The sequence below is a fragment of the Drosophila gunungcola genome (assembly GCF_025200985.1).
Source record: "Drosophila gunungcola strain Sukarami chromosome X unlocalized genomic scaffold, Dgunungcola_SK_2 000056F, whole genome shotgun sequence".
Lineage (NCBI taxonomy): Eukaryota > Metazoa > Arthropoda > Insecta > Diptera > Drosophilidae > Drosophila > Drosophila gunungcola.
Genome location: NW_026453195.1, coordinates 445,451 through 464,366, shown reverse-complemented (window position 1 = coordinate 464,366; position 18,916 = coordinate 445,451). Strand labels below are relative to the sequence as shown.

General features: G+C 44.4%; 7 protein-coding genes across 9 annotated transcripts; 2 read left to right on the top strand and 5 right to left on the bottom strand.

Moving 5' to 3' along the window:
- Positions 1-1,774: 1,774 nt before the first annotated feature.
- Positions 1,775-8,112, bottom strand: LOC128261121 (E3 ubiquitin-protein ligase ariadne-1). Its single transcript, XM_052994604.1, has 8 exons — positions 7,926-8,112; positions 6,900-7,502; positions 5,167-5,322; positions 5,044-5,100; positions 3,679-4,328; positions 2,951-3,074; positions 2,662-2,888; positions 1,775-2,589 (listed from the first exon to the last, which is right to left on the bottom strand). Exons 2-8 carry the CDS (start codon positions 7,116-7,118, stop codon positions 2,508-2,510), a joined length of 1,515 nt encoding a protein of 504 aa, XP_052850564.1. The 5' UTR covers positions 7,119-7,502; positions 7,926-8,112; the 3' UTR covers positions 1,775-2,507.
- A 1,978-nt stretch (positions 8,113-10,090) lies between these two features.
- On the bottom strand, positions 10,091-12,119 carry LOC128261117 (transcription factor grauzone). Its single transcript, XM_052994599.1, has 4 exons — positions 11,865-12,119; positions 11,109-11,797; positions 10,848-11,045; positions 10,091-10,785 (listed from the first exon to the last, which is right to left on the bottom strand). Exons 1-4 carry the CDS (start codon positions 11,988-11,990, stop codon positions 10,137-10,139), a joined length of 1,662 nt encoding a protein of 553 aa, XP_052850559.1. The 5' UTR covers positions 11,991-12,119; the 3' UTR covers positions 10,091-10,136.
- A 217-nt stretch (positions 12,120-12,336) lies between these two features.
- LOC128261119 (enhancer of yellow 2 transcription factor) lies at positions 12,337-12,973 on the top strand. 2 transcript variants are annotated; one of them, XM_052994602.1, is made up of 2 exons: positions 12,337-12,508; positions 12,560-12,973. In XM_052994602.1, the coding sequence occupies exon 2, from the start codon at positions 12,561-12,563 to the stop codon at positions 12,870-12,872; it is 312 nt and encodes a 103-aa protein (XP_052850562.1). In that variant the 5' UTR covers positions 12,337-12,508; position 12,560; the 3' UTR covers positions 12,873-12,973. The 2 variants fall into 2 exon arrangements, with proteins under 2 accessions (XP_052850562.1, XP_052850563.1); XM_052994603.1 differs by having other exon boundaries at positions 12,341-12,508; positions 12,580-12,973.
- Positions 12,902-15,312, bottom strand: LOC128261116 (transcription factor grauzone). Its single transcript, XM_052994598.1, has 4 exons — positions 15,071-15,312; positions 13,835-14,985; positions 13,392-13,776; positions 12,902-13,334 (listed from the first exon to the last, which is right to left on the bottom strand). The coding sequence occupies exons 1-4, from the start codon at positions 15,197-15,199 to the stop codon at positions 13,005-13,007; spliced, it is 1,995 nt and encodes a 664-aa protein (XP_052850558.1). The 5' UTR covers positions 15,200-15,312; the 3' UTR covers positions 12,902-13,004.
- A 208-nt stretch (positions 15,313-15,520) lies between these two features.
- Positions 15,521-16,501, bottom strand: LOC128261118 (receptor expression-enhancing protein 6). 2 transcript variants are annotated; one of them, XM_052994601.1, is made up of 2 exons: positions 16,071-16,501; positions 15,521-15,980 (listed from the first exon to the last, which is right to left on the bottom strand). In XM_052994601.1, the coding sequence occupies exons 1-2, from the start codon at positions 16,403-16,405 to the stop codon at positions 15,644-15,646; spliced, it is 672 nt and encodes a 223-aa protein (XP_052850561.1). In that variant the 5' UTR covers positions 16,406-16,501; the 3' UTR covers positions 15,521-15,643. The 2 variants fall into 2 exon arrangements, with proteins under 2 accessions (XP_052850561.1, XP_052850560.1); XM_052994600.1 differs by having other exon boundaries at positions 15,521-16,501.
- Positions 16,502-16,956: 455 nt separating this feature from the next.
- On the top strand, positions 16,957-17,776 carry LOC128261165 (uncharacterized). The gene has a single exon (XM_052994707.1). It carries the CDS (start codon positions 16,990-16,992, stop codon positions 17,542-17,544), a length of 555 nt encoding a protein of 184 aa, XP_052850667.1. The 5' UTR covers positions 16,957-16,989; the 3' UTR covers positions 17,545-17,776.
- A 135-nt stretch (positions 17,777-17,911) lies between these two features.
- LOC128261167 (transmembrane protein 242) lies at positions 17,912-18,852 on the bottom strand. Its single transcript, XM_052994708.1, has 3 exons — positions 18,529-18,852; positions 18,208-18,449; positions 17,912-18,149 (listed from the first exon to the last, which is right to left on the bottom strand). The coding sequence occupies exons 1-3, from the start codon at positions 18,593-18,595 to the stop codon at positions 18,018-18,020; spliced, it is 441 nt and encodes a 146-aa protein (XP_052850668.1). The 5' UTR covers positions 18,596-18,852; the 3' UTR covers positions 17,912-18,017.
- Between the last annotated feature and the right edge of the window lie 64 nt (positions 18,853-18,916).

Sequence of the window (18,916 nt, the reverse complement as noted above, 5' to 3'; positions counted from 1 at the left end):
AATTCCTAATTCCTATTCCTAAATTCAAGGAATAATAGACTAAACAAGGCCTTTGAAAAGTAAAATATTCTCTTATTTAAGCCATTCAATTATATATTTTATAACAAGTTCAACGAGGTATGGCCATCCATTCTCAGACAACTATTTGCCTTGCTGTGGCAATAATTTATTAAGCACATTGTAGTTCAAGAAAATAAATAAACAATAATTTTACAAACTATTTATCCTTTATTATCCATAACCAAAATATGCCGCTCGTCAATAAGTATATTTAGATGCAAATAAAACAAGCTATTCGTAAAAATATGTTAGTACATATTAGTATATCAGATATTATATTCGCGGAATATATATAGTACACAAAAGGAGTATTATGAATGAAAGCAAAAAAACGTTGAAATAAAATAAAAAGGTCAGGAAAAATTAAAAATCAATTTTTTATATTTCCTATATCCGCGACTTCTGTAATAACTATTCACTTTTATTGGATTTACACCATATTTCTGTATATTGTAAATAATCTTACCCTTCTTTGGCTTCTGCGTGTGGATGTCCATGTCTATTTGATAGTGATCCAAGCCTATAGTTTCCATGTATATATCTATATCTGTGTCTATATGATAAAGGGTATATGTTGTAAATAAACGTATTGTGTTGAAATATGGAAATAACCAGGAAAAATATCTAATATCGATTACAGGTAATATTGTTCTCAGAGATAAGAGGGGAAAACTAGTCTTCAATAAGAAAGCATAATAGATTTTTAAAATTTTTATTTTCACTAATTTTTGCAACATTTCATCTTTAATTATACATACATAGTTTCTCATAATTTTTACAGCTTTTTTATATATATTTTTTTATTCCACATCATGGTATTTTTTCATTTTCTTTCAATTCGAACAACTTTAAACTTTTTACATCAATTTAATTTCAATGAGTTTTCCATTTAGTTTTGTTTGTTTATAAATATAATTTTTTTTTCTGTATTTATTGATTGTTGAGAATAGAATATAGAGAAGGCTGAAAACGGAAACGTGGTGAAAGGATCCAACGCCTTCGAGGCGGGGGCGTGGCAAGTCGATTTTTGGGTGTTTCACGTGTGTGTTTTAATTTTAGTGTGTGTGTTTGCGGGCGGGCTAGGAAACCATGGACAAAACTGTTCTCTTATATACAACGATTTGCCGCCAACTGGAGGAGGACGATCCATCGATCCAGGATCCCATCGATGATCCCCTCTCCCTCCCCATTAACTATACATTTAGTATCTCGTCTATATAACTCCTTGTGTGTGAGTCTGTTTCGGGTATATCGAGTATATCGGTATGTACTTCGATTTGTGCTTAAGCAAAGTTCACTGTTCACATTGGTTATCGCATTTGGGAGCACTGATCTTGGGGATCCACCCGGCTCCATATAACATTTACAATATTCGAGGGGCCATTACGAACTAAGAATGGGGGCGTAGCTCTGCTCCCGCCACGAAAACATAGCGTATCCGATCGTACCGCAAAAGTTTCCATTCCATTTATGCTAAGCACAATTGTTTATTGAACAGAAAACAAAACAGAAAACAGCAAACAGAGAAGTAAAAGGCAAATCAATCATAAAAGGCTTAACGAACTGGAAGAAATATGAAATTCAAAATCGAACTGGGTCTGAGATTGGAACTAAAGAACAATAAACGCTAGCTTGAAGCCTGAACGGGTTTGAAAATCGGGACGTTGAAGGGTCGAAAGAAGGTGGGGCAGGTAGAAAGGAAGCTGGGCAAGTGTTTCTGCTTACATGTGTAGTTTATTTCACATACGTTAAGGTTCTATTGTTGGTTTCTCATCCTCGGAGCTTTGAATTCACTAATTTTTGCTTTTTGTTTCGTTTTTCTTTAGTTTTTGATAACATGAAGATCTCTTTGCAATCGGTTAACATCAAATAAGTTTGTAACTGTTGATTATTTACTATATATATATGCTGCTGCGGATGCGGCTGCTGCTGCTTCTGATCCTTGTGACTGGTTGTGTGTGAGTGGTGTTAAGTGTGTGCTGGTGGTATGTGGTGTGTGGTGTGTCCGAGTGTGTGTCTGTCTGATTCTGTCCTCCTTAGGCTCCTGATGCTGCTGCTGCTCATTACGACGAAAATATATATAATTATATATTTATATATTACGATTTAATATAGAGTTCTCATTCGGGTTTCACAATTATTCTGAAATGGTTTCTCTTTTCGCAGTGCATCTTGTGTTTGGGGGTTCGTTCTGTAAGTGTTCTGCGTTTCTTTCGCTTTGCCTTTCCGTGTAGCTCCTGCTTTATCTTCAACTTCTGTTCAACTTGTTCGGTTTCGGTTTCGGTTTCTGTGTGGGTGGATGGATGTTGGTTGTGTGGATGAGGGATTAGTGGTTGTTGGTTTGGTGTTTGGTGCATTCTGGATGCTGGATGTGGAGGCGTTTAGCGGGCAATAAACTCCGACTGCCTGCCGCTCAGCTTAGCTTAGTTATCCAGCCATGACTCGCGTCATTCTGTGTATTCCCACCAGTCCGTGTCGTAGCCCTCGTGCACGTGCTTCAGCAGAACAGAGCACCGCTTTTCACAATACCTAATCGAATGGGAAATGCACATTACATTACACATCGTCTTGTACTCGTTTGCATGCCGTTCGCTCACTCACCTGTATTTATCTTGCACTTTCTGCTTAATATCAGCCAAATTCTCGGATGTAATATCACGTTCCAAATACTCGGACAACGTCTCAGTTGCCGACTCCAAGTCCTTTTGATTATCCTCGAATATCATGGATTGATTGTTCTTTTTCAAGTAATACGCAAACACGTATGTGTACATGAGAGTCTGACGGCACTGGCAAAGTATGTCGACAGCCTTTTTCAGAAATTGCACCTGCAATTGCAATGATTTTGGTTAATTTCGCGGCTTGGTCATGTATTAATTACTGGACTTACCTCAATCCAGGACATATTGTGCTGCTGCATCTCTTCCATTTTCTGCTTCACAGATGCGTACAATTTGTTCTCGAACTTCATCGACTGCATGTGGTTCATGTAGCGATTGTAGTAGTGGAGATATCTGTCGATTAGGCGGCATAGAAATTTTAATGTTAGATTTTTAAGCCATTTTATACAGTACAGCTTGACAAAGACTTTTAATAATTTTATTATGAATGGCTTTACTGATATAATTGATAAGTCTTTGCTCCGCTTTAATTTTATTTTTCGTAGATAACTCTACTTGTTTACTAGCGATAAAACTGAATTGCAAATTATAGCTGACTCATTCCTTTCTTTGGCTTAACAATCGTTATCACTAATAATAGCAATTATCAGATAAAATAAGCGCAATAATGAATAGGCACTAAAGGCCATTCTCATCAGTGAGCTGCTTAAAATATAGATCACACGACCTTCATTCATAAGTAATTCGCATTTTGAGTTTCATTTTCGTAGGGCAATAATTATATATAACAAAATTTAAACATCAATACTAATAATATTTCAAATGAAATCTAACAAATCTTTAAAACTCTAAGAATTTACAAATTTGATTAGCTTAATATAGTTTTGATTTTGCTTTGCTTTCAGTTAAAGAGTTTTAAAACTAACAACATAGATTTAGGAGCTTTTGCTACTTTGCACACTACTACACATCTAACAATCATAACCGAAGAACCCACCTGGCCAGCTCGGAGCGCAGCTTCTCCTGTGCATCGCGGGCGGTCTTGGCCTCGTCCTCGTCGAAGCGATTGCAGTTGTACCAGGAGGAGCCGTGCGGCTCCCAGGAACCGAGACAGACCCAGCAGAACTCGTGCTTGCAGTTCTGGTTCTTGCACACCATGTGGTTGCAGCCGCCGTCCTTCTCGATGGTCACGCTGCACTTGGGACACTCTTTGGTATTGGCCGCAATCCAGTTGGACGTCTCCGAGTCGTCGTCGCATTTCTTGATCCACTTCTTAAGCCAGCGGCACTTGACCGGATCGTGCCAGTTCTCGCCGCAGGCGAAGCAGAAGACATGGCCGCACTTGCAGTGGACGCGACGTGGCTCCGCATACGGCACCTTCACCGCATAGGTGCAGTCGACGGACGGACACCAGCGCAGCAGCTGGTTGCACTCCACAAAACTATTGGTGATCAGCTGCTGGTACTTGACCCGCACCCGCGCCTCCAGCACCAGCTTGGTGACGGTAACATCGTCCACCAGGATATCACAGCCGTGCGCCGCGCACGAAATTGTCTGGCCCAGACCCTCCGTCACGATCTTCGTTGTCAGATACTCGCGCCAACAGATCATGCAGAATCGGTGTCCGCACTCCAGTCCGGTCATGGACTAAATGGAATTAGCATAGAATATTTAATGTTTTATAATAATAATCTGATAAATTAGTGTACGATAACAGTAAATTGTAAATCATTAAACTTTTAAAATGTTAAAAATTAAAACATGTAACGCAATTAACAAATAAGGAAACATGTTACATTTATTTTATACATTTTTAGTTGTTTTGTAACCATGCAAGTTTCTAATCTTCGTTTTTCGGGGATTCCTATATGATATGTTAACTTAATTTCCTTATCTTATCAGTTGTGGGTGAATAAACCATCCCAATTGTAAGTCCTTAAAGTCAGTCAAATGTGAAAGTTGCTAGGAATTGCAATTTAGTATTTACATACATACTTTACTTTAACGAGACAGGCGACAATCCAATCGAAAATATGACATAGCTACACAAAACCCTGAGCTGCTTAATTTCACTAGACACAATCGGATTCTGTCAGGGCATTTTAAATAAATGGAAACCGTCAAAAATTATAAATCAAGCAAGTAAAATATTGATAAGGTCTGCCAATAAAATAATTGAAATAATACAAATGAAATCATTTAGAATATTTTAGATTTGTGCAGTTAACAAACAGCGACCGAGCGCTATTATCAGATAAGGCATTGTTGGCCAGGCACGAAAATGTTGGCCATTCCTCCCCAGAACCGTTTGTGGTAAACCACAATTAGGTCATTGCATGATTTCTCCTTCAAGGCAACTTACATCTGACGGAAGCAGTGAAAAGCATATTTCGCACTCCTCGCATTGACTTCTTGTGGTCTGAAATGGAGGAAAATACATTAGATGGTACATAAAGTGGAACCCGGGCACTAAGCTTAAGCTCACCTTTTGTCTGACCGCTTCGGTGGCGTTGTTGAAAGGATTTATGACGTGTGCGCATTTGAAGAACTCCTCGGTGTTGTCGTCGAAGTACTTTTCCAAGAGCTTCTCCTTGTCCCACTTGAAGTGATTCAGCAGTATCCGCGTAATGGGTGTGGAGAGCTGTGGACATAAGACGCGAGACAAGGCCAATAATGTCAGTGGATGATGTCCAATAAATGGGTCTGGCAAAGAGGGGGAAAAGCGGAGGCTGGGCTGCATCCCAGTTGGCCTCGAAATCAATGCCAAATCATTAGCGATCACCAGCTAAAGCTGCAATAGGGTGAGCCACCAGCGAATGTGGTTGCGGATGTGGGGAAATACCCTAACCAGTTCTTATCGTACACATTTGTTTAATATATTAAAATGATTTTTCTTTAATTTACAAATTTGCCTAACCCAAGTCACAATATTTAAAATGTTTTATGACCAATCGTCAATATTATTAATTTCTTATTGCACATTTAATTTAGAACTTCATCAAAAGTAAATATACAATTTTTGTTTATTTTCTATTAACTGTGCCTTATTTTGAATACATATTAACGCAACTTATTGAAAATCAAAAATGGCGATAAGTGTGAAAATTGTTTAAAAAAACAAAGAGGAGCTTTTTAAAAGTGTTTTGTTTATCTTAAAATTAGCTAAAAAATATTAATGTATGTATTAATATTAAAGTGAGTCAAAATCCTAGAAATTAAAACAAATTCAATGCTGTTTTCAATTTTGTGGATTTACTAACATTTATTAAAAAATACAAAAGTTTTGACACACTTTATGCCTTCAAGGTAGTAGCTTGACCTTTTGTTAACCACAAGCACAGTGGTTGAAGGAATTACTCGAACTCTGGGTTTCCCCCGAAAATTCCTTAAATTCTGTGAAAGTGAAAGAAAAGGGCCGACAAGTAGTCAGCTTTGGTTAAGTCAGCTGCAAAAGCGGATGTGGATGTGGATGAGCGACCTTGGGTGCGCCTGCCTGGGTGCTTGTGTTCCGATTTCACTGGCACTGGCAGCCATCAGCGGACGACCTTCAGCTTATCCCAGATCCCAGGCAGGGCGGTGGGCGGTGGGCGGAGACGGGAAGGAGGGGAGGAGGGGGTGCGAGATGCGCGGGTACACATACACAAATGCACTATGTGCAGAACAGTAAACACTCGGATAGGTAGAATTTTGGTCCACTATTTCATGAAATTAATTTGGAGATATTTTTGCCACATTCCTATGGTAATTCCCATTTTCAATGTTATTTAGCCGAAACCTTAGCTTTAAAAAAAGGAATAAACTTGTGTATGCTTTTAGTATTGGCATGCTTCAAAAATGTATAAGTTTTCTTTGTTAAACACTTTTTTATATGATATTTTTAATGAAATCTGTGTTATAGCACAATGAAGGAGTTCATAAAGATAACGTTCACGCTAGCGGGCGATGAGTGTACTCTGATGAGTAACAGTAAGAAAGGAAAGTAAACTAAATCCGAACTCTAAAGCTTTGCACCGAATGCTGATTTGGGTTGGGAATATTTGACTGTTTGAGTGATGATAAGCGTCAATGTCCACCTTGGCAGGTGTTCACTGTACTGTGAAAGAATCTCAAACTATGAAGGTTCGTGGTAAGGAAAGTAGACTGGGTTTTGGCATTGAAGACGGCAGGTATTCACTGTACTCTTTTGTACTCTATTTCTTCCGTTTCAGTTCGCCTTACCTTCAACAGCAGATTGACATCGTCGATGATCTCCCGCTGGTGTTGCACAATCTCGTCGGTGGTGAGCACCTTGTACTGGTAGTCGTCTTGGTCCAGCTGGCGCTCCGCAGAACTTGGGGGGTCCACCTCCATGCCGAAGTCGTCATCTCCGTCATCGCCCGAGGAAACGTTGCCCGAATCAACATTATCGCAGAAATCATTGTCATTGTCCGAATCCATTTTTCTGTTTCTGTTTTGCGCTTCTGCTTCGCTTTCTGCTGCTCCTTCTCCTTCTCCTGCGCGTTCTCTCTTCCTGCTCCCCTTTCGCACTGCCTCCCCTCTCCCTCTCGCCGATCCACTTCCGTTCTGTTTGCAGCTCCTCTCTTTGTTCTTCGCTTTCGTGGCTTTGTTTTCCTCTGGCTTTCCTTTGGTTTGATTTGACTTTTGCTATTGCCTTTTCCTTTGCCCCGTTTTCTACTTGCTTTTGTTTACGTTTTTGCGCAGCCCTTTTATTCGCTTGTTTTTGTTGTTGTTCCCGTGTCGTGGCCCGTTACGTTCAACTGCCAATTTTGCACAAGTTGCACACTTAACACTAATTTTAGCAATTAACTGCTTATTTTAACGCTGTTTTTATTGAATGGAAAAGAAAAGACATATGTGAGATTTTCTAATGACAATAGGAGAGCCTCTTGGCCCTGGCTGGCGCGGTCATACTGGCGGCGGTATTTTTGGCAAGATGGCCACACTGCGTTGCCCACTTAACAGGGGCGAACTGCTGATTTAACAGTGAAAAGCCAAAATAACAGGGCACCTGAACTCTGTTAACTGTATGTGCATGTGTGTTTATGTATATTATGTACACAATGGTTATTTCCCCCTTTTTCTTGTTTTCTTTTCTTAACAAACAGATTATGTTGTTTTCAAGGCAATTACACACACTAGCGCACTGCTTATATGAGCTGGTCCACACACATACACACGTTACGTGTGTATTGGTACACACACACACTCAAAAAGCTTATGACTTTTTGTTGACTTTTTACGCACTTTTTAGGCAGAGTGAAAACACTAGCTCATATCACTAATTGTTGCCGACTCGACGTCGAGTTCAGTTGCATTTGCATGGCAGCCTTGCGGGGGTGGCGTTGACGTTGAATCTTAAAAATCGATTTAAATACACGAGCATTTTGAAACATTCATTTCGAGAAATGGCGTGTGACCGTTCATGAGGCTGAAAAACATACCAAAAATAATCTTAGCACGGACTCAAACCATGACAACTTTTTGTCACAGACCATAACCACAATGTCTGGTACCACTGGTCACCCTAATAAGCAAGATGGCGATCAAACCAAAAAGCCTACCCATTTCCGTTAGATTGGCGCCAACAAAATGGTGGTCAAAAACGAATTAACAAAATAAAAGAACAGTAAAATTTGTATAGTAAAATGCATTTATTCATAATTTGACATTATGTTTTTACATATAGTCGCTAAAAGACAAGCCATCTCACTCCTATCCGGCACGATCTACCTTCTCTTTCTATTTGAAACAGGAATAAGAAAGAGATCACCATCTTATACCCATCTCGCTTTAAATAAATCTTTTTTTCTGAGCAATTGCTAAGTTTCGTATAACATTTCACCTGTTATACGAAATTTACCAATGTGTTTTTTTTAGACTGGTTAAGGCGCGTAAAACGTTACCAATTTATTTATTTTGCTTAATTTGCAACATTTTACATGCCTTTCAAAACTAACGGCTTGTAAAACGTTAAGATGAATATTAGTTTGTTTCATTGTGTTTAACAGCTTGACAAACGAGTCAACCATGAAAACACTTATTTTATGATTTTCCAATAATCTTTTTCCTCTTACTGAGCGTAAGACGTAAGCTTTTCGATTAGAAGGAAATCATTGTTTCATCTTTGCGCCGGAGCGACCGGTACTATTTATGTTTTTGCTTCGGTAAACGGTTCGAACGAGTTTGAAGGCGTAGGTTTCGAACTGATCTCTAAAGCTAGAAGTTACACTGTTTTTACCCTTTAGATGGCCATCTGAGCACCCTAATCGGAAGAGAAGAGAAAATAATTAGGATTGTGAAGACGCAACGTGTCCAAAAACAACATAGGATTTCTAACAGAACAGAGACACAATACGAAAAATATTTCTGCGAATGAAACTAGAAACGAAAAGCGGGAATGAAAAGAAAGAGAGTTATAAATAGGTCACCACCATTTTGTTTGTCACCCATTTGAGTGTGGGTACATATACGTTGCTCAGCATGGGGGTACTTACCATGATAATGGAAACTGTACCACATTAAAATAACTATTCAAACGCTCCCAAATTATGTCCTTTCATCTTAATTTTTTTCCTTGGTACAAAAAAAATGGAAAACTAAAAGCATAAGCCAAACTGAATGCGTAACCAGTGTGTATGTATACCAGAAAATTATTAACTGAGTTACAAATGTGGGTGCGAGTGTATGTTGGACCAAAAACAAGTCAAATTTAATTTATGAAATCCTACTAAATAAATATCACTATAGTTTGTTTAACTTAGGTCTGGAAGTTAATAAAACAAAAAACTAGCTCGAAATTGTGTACAGAAATTGGAAAGAACGCTTTCTTCCGAACCGAACCTCTTGAGAAACGCCTGCTAATGTGCCCAGAGCGGGGATGCTACATCTAGCCATGCTAGCCTTCGATATGTTGCGGTTTTGGGCACACTAAATATGTCTAGACTATGAAATACCGAATATAGTGGGAATGGAATGCAGAGGAATAGAACAAAAATCGGGAATTGTGAACTTATTCTTTTTCTCCCGCTGTTTTGACTAAATTTAACTAAATCAGTTACAAAAATTATAACTTATATTTTTATAAAAGATGAAAAAACAAACCTTAATTTAGTTTTTGTTTATCCTTTTTTTTCCGAAATCCTAACTTAATTTATTTTTTAATTATTTGAGGAAAAATAGGGGGAATTTTGAAAATTGCTATTTTTCCTCCCGCCTTTTTTGACTAAACGTTAAAAATCAGTTTCAAAAATTGAAATTTATTATTTTATAAGATCTATTGGTTGCTTTAACTGAATTCTTAAGAATACAAAATATTTACAATTAAAGCTAAGAAACTTGTATTTTGGTTTTGTAAGCAAATTCAATAGGTGATCTATTTTAAGAATTAAAACGAGATAAAAAGACAGCAGTTCGCATATCATGGCCAATGCAGGTTTATTTAGTTTTTGCAATCGATCAGTCGTTCATGTCGTTTATGCCCACTCCCATGGCGTGGGCGTGGTCCAGTTCCTTTCCGCCGGCGGCAAGGACGTCGAGCAGCAGGTCGCCCTTGTCCTTGCGCTTGCTGGGCCGCACCTTCTTCTGCTGCTGCAGGGCGGCCACCTGGGCGGCGTGCATTTGGCGGCGGTGCTTGTGCATGTTGCCCGAGTTCTTGAAGGTGCGCTCGCAGAAGGCGCACTCGTACAGATCCTGGCCGGTGTGCGTGGCCGTGTGCTCCTCGAGGCCGCGGCTGCTCTTGAACTCCTTGCCGCAGTGCGTGCACTTGTGGTACTCCTTGGGATGATGGTAGCGTATGTGGGCCGCCAGCTTCGCCCGCGAGCCCTTCTCCAGGCCGCACTGCTCGCACTTCCACTGCCGCAGCGAGGCGGCATCCAGGTGCATGTACATGTGCTTGCGCAGGCTGTTCTCGTCGGACAGCCACACCTGGCACTCCTGGCACTGCACCTCCGGCAGCTGAGAGCCCTCGCGGTGCACTGTGCGCTTGTGCACCAGCAAGTTCTGCTTCGTCTTGAACTTGGCGCCGCACGAGTCGCAGATGAAGGGCACAAAGGCGGGGTCATGGGTGCGTCGCATGTGCAGTCGCAGGTCCACGGCGGTACGGAAGCTGAAGCAAAGTAAGGTCTTACAATCGAACCATATGGTTAGGGGCACAATCTGCTAACTTACGATCTGTCGCAGTGCTTGCACTGCTCCTTTCGCTCCTGCTGGTGCACCCTGGAGTGGATGGTGAGCAGAAACTGCTTGGAGAACCGCTTGGAGCACTGATCGCAGGCGAAGCTCAGCTCGTCCTCGTTGGAGTGGAAGCGCAGCATGTGTACATCGTAGCTAATCCGGCTGACCAGCTGCTTGGAACAGATCTTGCACCTGCAGTTCATTCATTAGTATGGGTTTGTACATCAAATGCTCGTGCTCAGGCTGGGCACGTACCTAAAGTAATCCGGATCGTTGTGCATGCGCAGATGGTCGACGTAGAGGGCCCGCTTCTTGTAGCGTCGTTGACAGCAGACCACATAGCCGGCGGATTGGTGCTGATTCCGGAAATGGCGCTTCATCTCGGCAAAGTTCTGGAACTGATCCTCGCCGCCGCACATGCAGCACTCCAGACGGCCGTGCAAAGCGATGTAGCTGTCCATTTCCCGGCTGTTGCTGCTCCGGCTCTCCGGATCACCATCGGCATCCTCATCCTCGTCCACATCCGCCTCTGCCAGCTCTTGGTGGCGCTTCGTCTTGGCCTTGGCCTTAACGACCCGGGTTTTGGGGGCTGCGGCGGCGGCGCGCGGTCGCATACTGCGCCGGATGGGCGAGGGCAAACGCATCCTCCGTCGACTAGTGGCCCGGATACTACTGCTCCTGCTCCTGCTGCTGCCACTGCTGGCATCGCCATCGATCTCGTTGCACTCCTCGTTGTCCGCCGCCCCGGGACTCACGTCGATCTCCGGCTCACACAGGATCTGAGCCTTCGTGTCCGCATCCTCGTCCTCCGAGAAGGGCTCCATCTTCAACTGCTGCAGGCCCAGCTGCTTCTTCATCACCATGGCGCAGAACTGTTCGAAGTCGGCCAACTGCTGCCAGCACTGGGTGCACAGGCACTTGGACACCGCATCGTTGGGCAGGAGCTGTGGGAATTTGGATGCTCAGGATGCTATGGAATACAATTTAAATTGAACTCCACCACTTGCTTACCACCAACTGCAGGTGCTTCTCAATCAGTTCCGCCAGGTTGGAGGGCACCGGCTGCTCGGTGGTGTCCTCCTGGTCGAAGATCGGCACGCTGTGCTCCGCGTCGTCCAGGCAGAGACGGCATATCATAGCTTTCGGGCTGCAGGAACTACCTCCAATTAATTTAATCAATTGCTTGGCAAATTCGGTTTACAAGACGTCGCCACGGAGTTGCCAGATCGCGGGCAGAATCAACGTCAAGTGCCAGAGATGCCAAAGCGGGAGGGAACTAAAAAAATAGTGCTGATACCCCTAATGAATAGCTTGTAATCAGATTTCCCAAGCAGTGCTTCATTTACTTAAAAAAATGTCGTTAGAGAAGATGACAACTATAACTCTACTTAGCTTAAGTTAATGCACTTGCCAAAAATTTGACTACTGTAATTTGTAACTGGAGCTAAAATTCTGTCAGCACAAGTAGCTAGAAAAGTAGCCGGACTATCAGCACTGACACCAACAACACAGGACAACGCGAACCGGACAAACAAAAAGGAAAAGACGCGACGTTTTGGAAGAGGCAGAGAGAGAGAGAGCAGAGGACGAAGAAGAGGAGTGGCAGCGGAATCGACAAGGACCAGAAAAAAGAAGAAGATTACGCTCCAAGAGAAGTAATTTGTAGCATTAGATCCCAAACCCATTTGCCAGCAAATCTCATCCAGAATGACCGTTTCCGCCGCAGTGGACCAATACACGGTGCTGACCGGGGACCGTTCGAAGATCAAGGACCTGCTGTGCAGCCGGCTGACGGAGTGCGGCTGGCGGGACGAGGTGCGCCTGATGTGCCGCACCATTCTGCTGGAGAAGGGCACCAACAACAGCTTCACCGTGGAGCAGCTCATCACGGAGGTGACACCCAAGGCGCGCACCCTGGTGCCGGATGCCGTGAAGAAGGAGCTCCTCATGAAGATCCGCACCATTCTCACGGAGAACGAGGAGGAGGAGGCCGACGAGGAGATGGAGGAGGAGCCCTGAACTGAACCATGATGATTTCCACGCAACACTACAGTAATTACTCAGTTTTATTTGTACGGTTTTATACATAAATCCCGGCCAGGGAATGGATACACAAAGTACACAGAGATAGACGCACACACACAAACAGATTCAGTCGGGCGTTGGGCACACGGAGCTGTTGCTGACAAAGTCGAAGCCCTCAGTATCGGGTATCTCGATCAGGGACTTGTTGATCCCGCCCAGCGGCGGCAGCATGTGTCCAGCCAAAGGAGCGGGGACGGTAGCACCAGCGACTCCTGGCGTAGGAGCAACTGGAAGTGCTGCGGAGGTGATGCTGCTGCTGGGCTGCGAATACTTCCTTACCCAGTCGTTTGGATGCATCTTCTTCTTGTGGTTGTGCATGTTGGCGTGCGACTTAAAGGTGCGCGTGCAGAACTGGCACTGATACAGATCGATGCCCGTGTGGGTGGCCATATGCTCCTGAAAGAGACAGTCAGGGATTAGTCCGATCAGGATGGGGTGCATAGGTAAACTCACGGCTAGGGCCCGCGGCAGCTTGAACTCCTTTTCGCAGAGGCTGCACTTGTGCCGCTTGGCGGAGTGATGGTACCGCATGTGGCTGCTGAGTGCGGCACGGGATGACTTCTCTGCGTTGCAGAGCAGGCATCGGTACTTAGTGTCGCCGTCGCGATCATCGTGGCGTGCCAGATGCTTGCGCAGGCTCCGCTCGTCCCGCAGCCAGCGGCCGCACAGGGTACACTGCACCTCCGCCACGGGCCCATCCGGATGCAGCGCCTTCTTGTGGATGAGGAAGTTGGCCTTGCTCCTGAAGTGCGTCCCACAAATGTCGCAAATGATGGGCGTAAAGTCCGCCGCATGCATCCGTTTGACATGGGCACTCAACTCGAACTTGGTGCGGAATCTGCAATGCGAGATGGGGAAAGCATTAGGGGATTGGCAACAAGCCCAGCGCCACTCACGTCTTGCCGCAGGTGTCGCACACCTCGGGCCGCTCGGTGCCCTTGTGTCCCTTGAGGTGCATGGTCAGGAGGAACTTCTTGGCGAAGCGCGCCTCGCAGATGGCACACTGGTGGACCAGCTCCTGCTGCTGCGAGTGGAAGCGCAGCATGTGCATCACCTGGCTGTTGCGGTTGAGGAAGTTCTTGCGGCAGCTCTGGCAGCTAAAGTATTGCGGATCCTTGTGGCAGTGCAGATGGTCGACGTACAGCGTCCGCTTCTTGTACCGATTATTGCAGCACTTCACATAGCCGGTACAGTCGTGCTCCACGCGAAAGTGGCGCTTGAGATCGTTGAAATCCTCCAGCGGAGCGGTGCAAATGGCACAGTCTAGCTTAACATTGGCGGCTATATAGTCGTCCATCTCCTTGATGCTGCTGCGCTTGACGGGCGCCTCCGAGGGATCGTCATTATCGTCGGCAGTGACCAGTTTCTTTGTCTTGGGTCGACCGCGTTTGCCACGGGGCTTCGGCTGCTCGTCATCTAGAGCATCTGGAGCTTCTTCTGTCTCAGCCTCTGCATCCTCCACCTCGTCCTCATCCTCGTCCTCTTCCTGGTCCTCTTCCGCTCCTGTGCTGCTGCGCTTTATCTCCCTTAACCTGGCTCTCGATTCCCTCAAAGATAACTCTGTGATCTTAACCTTGTTCTGCTGCTTGCGCTTCTCGTACTTCCTCTTGATGATCTGATGCGTCTGCTGCAGCGGCGTCTTTCGAGGCCTTCCTCTGGGGCGTGGCTTCACCGGATCCGGCTCCGGCTCGTCCTCCGGCTGCAATTCGCCTGGCTCAAAGTCCGGCTCGAAGGTGTCGCCATAGTCGCTGTCCTTTTCATCGCCGGCGGACAGGGCATCGATGACCGGTTCGCACAGAATGTGGTCCTTGATGTCGTCGCCCTCGTAGCTGAGCTTCGGCTCGATGGGGGACTCCGTGTTCCACACGACCAGGGCGGGCTCCGGCTCCGACAGTTCCGGCAGCTCCGGCAGTTCCGTCTTCAGCTGCAGGGAGCGGTGCAGGGATCGCTGCTTGTCCGCCACCATGGAGCAGAAGTGTTCGATCTCGGCCAGCTGCTGCCAGCAGCGGTTACACAGGCACGTCGACACCGCATCGTTTGCCGCCAACTGGGAAGGATTATTGGAGGGGTGTGGATGATTAAGAAGGGCTTTTTCCGGGTGGGACAGGCAATCCAGTGCCAGATCTACTCACCACCAACTGCAGATGTCGCTCGATTAGCTCAGCCAGCTGGCGCAGCGCCGGTTGCGCCGCTGACTGAGCATCCTGGCCGAAAATGGGCACCCCGTGCTCAGCATCCTCCAGGCAGAGTCGGCATATCATCTCATAAAAGGAAGGACACAAATCGCAAAACGAATTGCTATGCGTTAAATGCAGCTGTTTTTGAGTCGTTGCTGAGTTGTTGCCATGGGCGTTGCCAGACCGCTGCCATAGTGCTGCACAGGAAAAAGGCTAGAAATAAATAGCTTTGTTTGCCAAGTTGTTGAGATTATTGATCTAAAGTTATTAACAGTTTTTTTGAGTTGTAAGTGGGTTAAATGATTTTGGTCATGTTTTTTTACTAACTAAATGTATAAATTTCAACTTTGCGTTCAACCAAACACAAGATTTACAGAAATTTTGTAATTTCCAAAACAATAGGACTTTTGTGTGCTTTAAAATTTATTGTTGGAATATTTTAATGATTTGCAAACAGGGTTAAACCTAAATAAATAATTTTGTGTGTTCAACGAAATAATAAAACTGTATACTAATTAAATCTTGTTTCTAGGATATCTCCGCCTTGATATCCACTTCCTGGTTGCAAAGGGATGACAGACGCTTTGGCTTCGGTGGAGTTTGGGGTTTATCTTTGGGGATGGCAATGTGATTTTTTATGACCAGCAGATCCGATTCCGATTCGCCTAGTAAATCCAAACCAGACAAAGTGCTATCCCTATCCCTATCAGTCTTGTCTCCCAGGACTTCATTGATAGTGTCGTATAGGTTTGCTCTCTGCTTTCCTTTTTTCTTCAACTGTCTTTTGGCTATCACGTCTTTCACAAGATCCTCGATACTGGGCGTGATTTTGAGGGCTGGACTTTGTCCGCGGGATCCGAAACAGCTAGTCGTGATGGACATTAGTTGGTCAAGAACGGAGCCCAAAAGTTTACCCACTAATTGACCTCCTGTCAAAGTGCCATGGGTTACCAACCAGGTTATCACTTGGTCGATGGAGAGCTCGTTGTTGCTGAAGAAGGACCGCAGGATCTCCCCATAAATCAGCAGACTGCCGCCACCCACTGTGGGCAGCAGCCAGAACAGGAAGAGCAGCTTGAACTCGTTTAGAAATGGAATGAAAGTCCCCAGACTTCCTGTCAGATAATCGACGCCCACATAGACTCCATAGACGATCCAGTACGACAGCCACATGCGGAGTACCTCCACATCGCAGCACGGCTGACTGTTAAGGATCTTGTAGGAAGCGAATGCCGGATACAAACAGCCCACTAGCAGGGAAAGCAGGTACACAACGTGCGCTAAAATCATAATTTTAATTTTAAAAAACTTTTAAATTTTGGATTTCCTGAAAATATATCTATGTACTCTTGGCTTTCAATTTGAAATATGATTTTGCCATGTGAATTTTTATATGAAATGTGAGGGTATGCCTGCTTAACGTTTTATATTTTATTTTTATACTTTTTTTTAAGTTGATTTTTTTGTCAATAACTACGGGCGGGAAAATCAATTTAAACTAGAATCAATTTAGAAAAGTAAAATAAGTTTTGCTTTGATTTAACATGATACATTGAATTGTTTTAAATTAAATTAATAAATTTACGAGTTTTTAAAGACGATTTTATCCCCACACTCAAGACGAAATTTCATTCAAAACAAAATATTTTCCTATTTAATAATCTAAATCTTGCAATCTTAGCTTGCAGCTTTTGTCTACAGTGTAAGATAAAAGCAATTATTTATAAAAGTTAATGCTAAAAAGAAAACTTAAATAGTAATGCGAATACAAATTGCCTTTGGCTATAAATTGGTGACGCATCACTGAAGAAGTGTTGATCACCCGGCGGCGCTTTACAACACTGAAAATAGATTTGAAACTAAGAAGCGACGCGATGGAGCAAAATAAAGTTGCAGATAAAATCCAAGTAACAACTGTCTGTTCGTCGGCCCTAATGGAAAACGTGACCAGCATGAGTACCGATTCCTGCGATGACCTGTCCGACATTGAGCTCAAGGACGTGCCTGCCCAGCTGGAGACCACCCTGAAGCCGCGGCCATACGAGGCCAGCACTCTGTTCAACATCAACATAGAATCAGAGTTAACGCTTGCACTTAGTGATAGCACACAAGAAGAGGAGTTGGAGAAGTACAGGGAGCGCGCCCAGAAGGAACAGCACAAGTTCTTTGACTTCGTGATGCGGGCGACACTGGACGAGGACAACCGGCCAATGAGTTTCAAGCCCAACGAGGAGCAGCAGCGCCACCTCGATCAGGGCCCCAATTTGCAGAACTTCGTACGGGGCTCTTTGGATTTCATTAATATCGCCACACGATTCCAGGCGAAGCACGAGGAGATGATGGAGCTGCTGGACAGCATAGAGGATCACACTCAGTTCATGCAGAACAACATGTTCAACAATGCTGCGCACCGGAATCTAGCCGGTTAGACAGTATCCAGCATATGTTTATGCTGCCCCAAAACTGTTGAAATCATAGACTTTTAGCTTAGTACGCAGCTATTTAAGCTGTAGAAATGTTTTAAAACCAGCTCAATTACTCAATGTGATAGGTAAAACTATTAAACTGTACAAATCAAAATCTTATTAGAAATTCGGAACTGATATGGCTTTCAGTGTTTTACCCACTGAAAAGCTGAATTTGTGGGAACCCTTGTTTTGAAATTTTAAATTAACGAACCCTTATTAAAACTGATTGTAAAAGAAATTTCTATGCCACTAAAAACTAATTCGAGTAGAACACTTGCACTCTCCAGACTGACAATTAAAAGCAATAAAAAATATTGAAATGAAAACATTTGCCTGTGTGTAAACGTAAGTTAACAAACATTTTGGTTTATGTTCCTGTCTACTTAGGCTTAAGGTTTAATTTAGATTGTGTGTGTTGTGTTTTGATGAGCTGCTCATTCCTTGTTCCAGGCGGCCAGGTATTTCATGAGGTCCGTGAGGCTCTCGAAGTCGGTGCGGCTGGCAGGCGGTTCGTCCTTGGTGATCCTTGGCAGTGCGTTGCCCATCTTGAGACGGAACTCCTGGAACTGCAAGAGAAACGGGAGCATTAGTTGCAAATTCCCGCACACGGAAAGCAGTGCCCACGTCTTTGGCTCCGGACAGCTTCCAGAAGCCGTAGCAGAAGGCTCCGGTGCCGACAACGGCGTAGAGGGTGCCCCAGCCCAGTGCCCGCAGGGCCAGGGTGGCTCCCTCGTCCATCAGGATCAGTCCTTGACGGGTTCCAGCCTGCTGAAGGACCTTGCTGTCCGCCTTCTTCGCGGTGGCCAGCGTCCGGGAGAATCCAAACAGAGCGGATACGCCACCCACTAATCCCAGGAAGGCGCCGGCTGTAAATCGGAGAAGGAGGAGAAGGTGTACTCCAGTCAGGTCAGGAGAGTAACTGCCGGTTGGGAGAGGTCAACCCACCCTGGATGCGGAACTTGCGCTCCTTCTCGGCCGCCACTGCATCCGCGTTGGTGCCGGCCTCGTTCATCGTTGCACTACTTTGCTGCGCTGCACTGTTACTGCGATGTATTCTCGTAATTACCCAAACCAGAGTGCACAGCTGATCCTGACCGCTCTTGACTTGACCGGCGGATGTTTCTCAGCACTGCTGCGGCTGCCGTTGCTCAGCACTAGAATCCGAGCTGCCACATTTCGTTTTTCAAAAATGAGCTATGAGCGGTTTTGGACACATTTCATTGCGATTTCTGTTACCATTTTAAGCTACGTGAACTTAAACCAGTTTTGGTTTTTTCATTGGAAATTTTATGTCGAAGCTTAAATGCCAAATAAAATAATGAGCCTGCTCTTT

What these genes read in the sequence shown, in the direction of transcription:
- LOC128261121 (XM_052994604.1), bottom strand. Translation starts at nt 7,118, where the DNA reads ATGGATTCGGACAATGACAATGATTTCTGCGATAATGTTGATTCGGGC. An exon ending in CCGAAGCGGTCAGACAAAAG is followed by an intron (nt 5,101 to 5,166) that starts GTGAGCTTAAGC and finishes CCTCCATTTCAG; the next exon opens with ACCACAAGAAGTCAATGCGA. An exon ending in AAAGTGCAAGATAAATACAG is followed by an intron (nt 2,590 to 2,661) that starts GTGAGTGAGCGA and finishes CCATTCGATTAG; the next exon opens with GTATTGTGAAAAGCGGTGCT.
- LOC128261117 (XM_052994599.1), bottom strand. Translation starts at nt 11,990, where the DNA reads ATGATATGCCGTCTCTGCCTGGACGACGCGGAGCACAGCGTGCCGATC. An exon ending in AGAAGCACCTGCAGTTGGTG is followed by an intron (nt 11,798 to 11,864) that starts GTAAGCAAGTGG and finishes AAATTCCCACAG; the next exon opens with CTCCTGCCCAACGATGCGGT. An exon ending in TGCAAGCACTGCGACAGATC is followed by an intron (nt 10,786 to 10,847) that starts GTAAGTTAGCAG and finishes ACTTTGCTTCAG; the next exon opens with CTTCCGTACCGCCGTGGACC.
- LOC128261119 (XM_052994602.1), top strand. Translation starts at nt 12,561, where the DNA reads ATGACCGTTTCCGCCGCAGTGGACCAATACACGGTGCTGACCGGGGAC.
- LOC128261116 (XM_052994598.1), bottom strand. Translation starts at nt 15,199, where the DNA reads ATGATATGCCGACTCTGCCTGGAGGATGCTGAGCACGGGGTGCCCATT. An exon ending in TGCGACACCTGCGGCAAGAC is followed by an intron (nt 13,777 to 13,834) that starts GTGAGTGGCGCT and finishes CTCGCATTGCAG; the next exon opens with ATTCCGCACCAAGTTCGAGT. An exon ending in AGCTGCCGCGGGCCCTAGCC is followed by an intron (nt 13,335 to 13,391) that starts GTGAGTTTACCT and finishes TGTCTCTTTCAG; the next exon opens with GAGCATATGGCCACCCACAC.
- LOC128261118 (XM_052994600.1), bottom strand. Translation starts at nt 16,405, where the DNA reads ATGATTTTAGCGCACGTTGTGTACCTGCTTTCCCTGCTAGTGGGCTGT.
- LOC128261165 (XM_052994707.1), top strand. Translation starts at nt 16,990, where the DNA reads ATGGAGCAAAATAAAGTTGCAGATAAAATCCAAGTAACAACTGTCTGT.
- LOC128261167 (XM_052994708.1), bottom strand. Translation starts at nt 18,595, where the DNA reads ATGAACGAGGCCGGCACCAACGCGGATGCAGTGGCGGCCGAGAAGGAG. An exon ending in GCGCAAGTTCCGCATCCAGG is followed by an intron (nt 18,450 to 18,528) that starts GTGGGTTGACCT and finishes TCCGATTTACAG; the next exon opens with CCGGCGCCTTCCTGGGATTA. An exon ending in AGCTGTCCGGAGCCAAAGAC is followed by an intron (nt 18,150 to 18,207) that starts GTGGGCACTGCT and finishes TTTCTCTTGCAG; the next exon opens with TTCCAGGAGTTCCGTCTCAA.